This window comes from Girardinichthys multiradiatus, chromosome 18, assembly GCF_021462225.1.
Source record: "Girardinichthys multiradiatus isolate DD_20200921_A chromosome 18, DD_fGirMul_XY1, whole genome shotgun sequence".
Taxonomy (NCBI): domain Eukaryota; kingdom Metazoa; phylum Chordata; class Actinopteri; order Cyprinodontiformes; family Goodeidae; genus Girardinichthys; species Girardinichthys multiradiatus.
The window spans coordinates 51,314,720-51,319,385 of record NC_061810.1 but is presented as its reverse complement, the minus strand read 5'-3'; the positions used below and the strand labels follow the sequence as shown (position 1 = coordinate 51,319,385).

The 4,666-nt window shown below is 44.0% G+C and overlaps 1 protein-coding gene across 2 annotated transcripts in view; it reads left to right on the top strand.

Annotated features, from left to right (window-relative positions):
* Positions 1–4,666, top strand: part of LOC124883594 (S-arrestin-like) — a 5,758-nt gene extending 1,092 nt beyond the window's left edge. For both annotated transcript variants that reach the window (XM_047390758.1, XM_047390759.1), the window contains exons 3-16: positions 1–26; positions 421–465; positions 690–889; positions 1,369–1,428; positions 1,530–1,597; positions 1,677–1,812; positions 2,346–2,430; positions 2,770–2,842; positions 2,938–3,075; positions 3,183–3,260; positions 3,487–3,501; positions 3,896–3,948; positions 4,135–4,144; positions 4,276–4,666. The exon at positions 1–26 is cut by the window's left edge and continues 35 nt beyond it. In XM_047390758.1, the coding sequence (XP_047246714.1) occupies positions 1–26; positions 421–465; positions 690–889; positions 1,369–1,428; positions 1,530–1,597; positions 1,677–1,812; positions 2,346–2,430; positions 2,770–2,842; positions 2,938–3,075; positions 3,183–3,260; positions 3,487–3,501; positions 3,896–3,948; positions 4,135–4,144; positions 4,276–4,369 (1,081 nt within the window). In that variant the 3' untranslated portion in view covers positions 4,370–4,666. The remainder of the gene's footprint in view (positions 27–420; positions 466–689; positions 890–1,368; positions 1,429–1,529; positions 1,598–1,676; positions 1,813–2,345; positions 2,431–2,769; positions 2,843–2,937; positions 3,076–3,182; positions 3,261–3,486; positions 3,502–3,895; positions 3,949–4,134; positions 4,145–4,275) is intronic.

Below are 4,666 nucleotides of genomic sequence, written 5' to 3'. Positions count from 1 at the left end.
TCATTGTGACTTTGTGGATCCAGTTGGTGAGTTCTGACTTGGTCATTAGATGTTTCTGATGTGTTGGAATTTTTTGTGTTTATGCAACAACAAACCAACTAACTTCCATCATCAGAGATTGTGAACATGTCCTCATTACATCATCTAGATTCTTCTCTGTAGACCAATGATATCTGTTTCCGTACTGAAAACCGTTTGTCCTGAAATCTTAAAGGGTGGCTGTCCAAAGAGAACCACAGCAAGGAGACCAATAACAACCAACATAAGATCTTTGACAGCTTAATTTTGTTTCTTTTGTGCAGCTTCTCCTCTGCATCAGCAGGAATTAACACAGTTGTTGCTGCTGTGTGTTTTCTGCACATACCCAGTGTGAAACATTGCATTGCATGATATGAACTCTTCCTGGTTCTGGTCTCACAGATGGCGTTATCGTGATTGACCCAGTGCAGCTGAAAGGAAAGAAAGGTGAGCTTTTGTCAGCATCATCTTTGGGAGCCTCAGAGTCTCAATTAGGGCTCAGTATTTGTAATCTGAAACACAGGTACGTTCATTATGTTCATCTGATCAATTTTAGTCTGTGGAGCCAAACCGCTCCAGGATGAAATCATTCCTTTGGTTTCAGGCTCGGGTGCACACTGCTTCTGCCTCTTTAGCTGATGTATGCCTCTACTTTTTTCTGTCTCTGTCAGTTTACGTGATGCTGTCATGCACATTTCGATATGGTCGCCAGGATATGGATGTGATGGGCGTGGCCTTCAGGAGGGACCTGTTTGTGGTGACCCGCCAGGTTTACCCAGAGATGCAGGACAAAGACAAGCTGACCCACACCAGGGTCCAGCAAAAGCTGCTGCACAAACTGGGTGACAACACCTATCCTTTCTTCTTCGAGGTGAGGATTAAGGTCAGAGGGTCCATGAAGGTGTTCATCCAGACCTAGGTCTGCTCTAACCAAGGTCTGACCCTGCACCAGGCACAGCTCTGTGGCAGGTAGAGGGCAGACACCAGGATGGAGGTCTGTGCTTAGACCTAGGTTGGACTGATGACAATGTCTGGCCTTGGATTAAGCAAGTATTGGGGTCTATATTAGGACATTTCTGACTTTGGACTTAGATGTCACTCTGGACCAAGGTATTTAAAAGTACGGACTGAAGCAGGGGTGACATCTTAGCCAAGACTAGTGTCTGAGCCCAGTTATGCCCTCATGGCAGACTAAGGTCTTATCCTGGACTGAGTTCTAATCCAGAGCTTAGGTCAGACCCAGAATTGAGATTTGTGATGCTCATCAGTTAAAATCTTGGAACATGTTCAAACATAAATCAGATGAATTGTTGTTGATAGTCCAGTTTGTCTACAACAAAACTTTTTCAGTTTCCAGACAACCTGCCATGTTCTGTGAGTCTACAGCCCGGTCCGAATGATGTGGGAAAGGTAACAGATCCTCCTCTATCATCCATCTGTTTGTCCATCTATCTCCAACCCTCTTGATGTATGAACTGCGGACTCACCTGTTGTGTGCTTGTGTTGGGCAGAAATGTGCGGTGGAGTTCGAGGTGAAGGCGTTCTGTGGGGAGGATCAGGACGAGAAGGTCAACAAACAGTGAGTGTATCTCAGTTTGATGCGCTTGAATTCAGTCCAACAGCGTTAATTATGTGCTTTTCTTTTTTTTTTTTTGCAGGAGCTCAGTTCGTCTCACCATCCGAAAGATCCAGTTCAGTCCAGAAAACACTGAAGTAGCTCCATTTGCAGACATGACCTTCGAGTTCCTGATGTCAGAAAAACCGCTACATGTGAAGCTCAGCCTGCCCAAAGAGGTCAGAGTGGGCCTGGTTCTGAGATTAGTCAATGTGAGACAAATTATCCATGGTGTAGGCTAAAGTTCAGTCAAAATCAGAAGGCCCAGCCAGGTTGGATGAGACTGTGGTCCAGAATTAAATAGAGAACAGGATGTTCTGGGATCAGTCAATGTATGACAGATCACCTGTAGTCAAGAGTAAAGTTCAGATCAGTCAATGACAGATCACAGACGTCAGACCATGGTACGAATATGGATTTATGATCTTTACAGCCTGTTTTCAGATTGTCTGACTGTTGACACAATGCCACCCGGTTTCTCATCTAATCTTTATTTAATGCATCAATAACCAGAGACATTTCTCCATTGGGATCCACCAATCATCTGCTCTCTTCTGATACTTCTGCCTGAGGTCTAGAGTGTGTTACAATCAGTTGCTTTTCCAGACTCAGTGTTTTCCTCCATGTTTTAGGTTTACACACATAATATTCACATATAATGTCTCTTTAACACGGTAACAGCTCATCTTTCCATCTGTTTCTTTGTCTGCAGACGTTTTACCATGGTGAGCCGGTCAAAGCTAACGTTGAAATCACCAACTCATCCAGCAGGAACATCAAAGACATCAGTTTGTCAGGTGGCATCCTCTTACTTCACATCAAACACCTTCCACAACTTTACACATTCAGTTTTACACACCTGCCATCCCTTTTATACAACCTAACTTACCTACCGTCACTTTTGCCCATCTGTACTCACCTGTCCCATGTGTGATTAAGAAGATGAGCTCCTTCTTAGCATCATGATGTGATCATGAGTTGATCACATATGAACATGACAACCTGTTAAAACACAGCTGTGTCATAGAAGTCATTTGAACATTCACCATAACTGAACGTGGACCAGGTGACCACCTGTATATGAACTAGTGACCTCCTGTCTGTCTTATTATTGTGTTTTTTTTTACTGTGTTCAGTTGAGCAGGTGACCAATGTGGTGCTTTACTCTAATGACAAATATGTGAAATCCGTGGCCAAAGAAGAGACTGAGTAGGTGTTAATGTCTCCAGTGTCCTGTGACAGTAGTGACTTACATGTTTTCTGTAAGAGTTGTATTGTTTATGTGGTTCTGATCCATGTCCCAGTGATTCGGTTCCCTCCGGTACCACATTGAAGAAGGAGTACACTCTGTACCCTCTGCTGGCGTACAACAAGGACCGCAGAGGAATTGCTCTAGATGGACGACTCAAACATGAAGACACCAACCTGGCTTCGTCCAGCATGTAGGGACACAGTGACACAGGACCTGCTGTAGTTCCTTCTGTAGAAAGTTGGAGGTGCTGCATTGGAGGATCAAGGAGGAGCTCTGATTCTTGTCTCTATGTCTCAGTGTGAAGCAGGAGGTGCTGAAGGAGGTCCAGGGGATGCTGATCTCCTACAAGGTGGTACTGAAGATGATGGCATCTGGGTGAGTGAACTTCTGCTGGTCTCATATCAACCATAGCGTTTTAACTGCAGTTTAGATGTTCATTCTGAAGTTCCGTTTATCTTCAGTTTTTTTTATACCTCGACAGGTTTGGAGAAATTATTTCCAGTAAAGATCTGTTGAACCTTCTGTTGATCACATGACCTGTCCCACTGAATGTTAAATTAATTATTGTGTCTCTGCCCTCCCTGCTGCTGCTCACTAATAGGATGGTGGGATCCAGGTACGTGCACGCTTCAACACTGTCAGTGTGTGTGTGTGTGTGTGTGTGTGTGTGTGTGTGTGTGTGTTCTTGTACTTGTTGCTGAGTGAGAACCATTTTTCGTATTTTTATCGCAAAGTGAGGACATTTTCCTGGTCCTCACTTTTTCAAATTCCGTTCTTGGGACAGAGGTTAGGTTTAGGACTAGGGTATGAATTGAGTTATTGTTAGGGTTGGGGTTAGGTATTAACTGGTTAGGGTTAGGCACTAAAAATCAAGGAAAATGAATGGAAGTCAATGGAAGTAATCGAAAAGTCCTCATAAAGATAGTAAAACATGGATGTGTGTGTGTGTGTGTGTGTGTGTGTGTTTCTTTTGTGATGTGTACACTTACATCTCTGTGTGTGTTTCAAAGTGAGGTCTCTGTGGAAGTTCCCTTCAAACTGATGAATCCAAAATCAGAACCAGGTAAGGACTTGTAGCCCAGACCCTTGAGATCCTTAGACTCTGACCCAAACCCTTAGCTTCACTCCTTCAGATCTCTGCAGCCAAGCTGGGCTCATTGTTTCAGAGTACAGTGATGTTTCACTGATTGCCCCAGACAGACTGTTCATGTCCTCTTTTCTCTCATCTTCTTCTGCTGCTGACCGTCAGCCAAGGACAGGTGAGATGTTTGCTTGTTCAGAAGACATTTCCGTCTCCAAACTGTAAAAATCAAGGCTGGAAATGACCTTAAGTTTAGCTACTTCGTGTGGCCATCCTAGGACTCTCCAGCTTTCTCTCTGACCTTTGCAGTGAACCTGACGACATGGTGTTTGAAGACTTTAAACGGGCTTACCTAAAGGGTGTGGTCTACGGAGATGACGATGAGTCTCCAGCTGAGGCCTAAACTACAAAGATGGCCGCCGGCATCGACAGTTCAGTTCTCCACCTGCAGATCAATAGTCCTTCAGGACAGAGGAGCCATCAGAGGAACCTCAGATGATAACTCTGAATGTTTCTTGTGAAGTTCTCAGAGTCAGATAGTACCTGTAGTTGTTTACTTCTGACACTTCCTCTGATGGTGAAAGTGGAGATGTTGTAGCTCAAGTCTGTAGAAATGTTTCTGTAGCTTCTAGTGAGTCAGTAACAAACCACAGAGTTCAGATTGGAGATTCACAAATTAAAGAACTTCTTAAACCCAAAA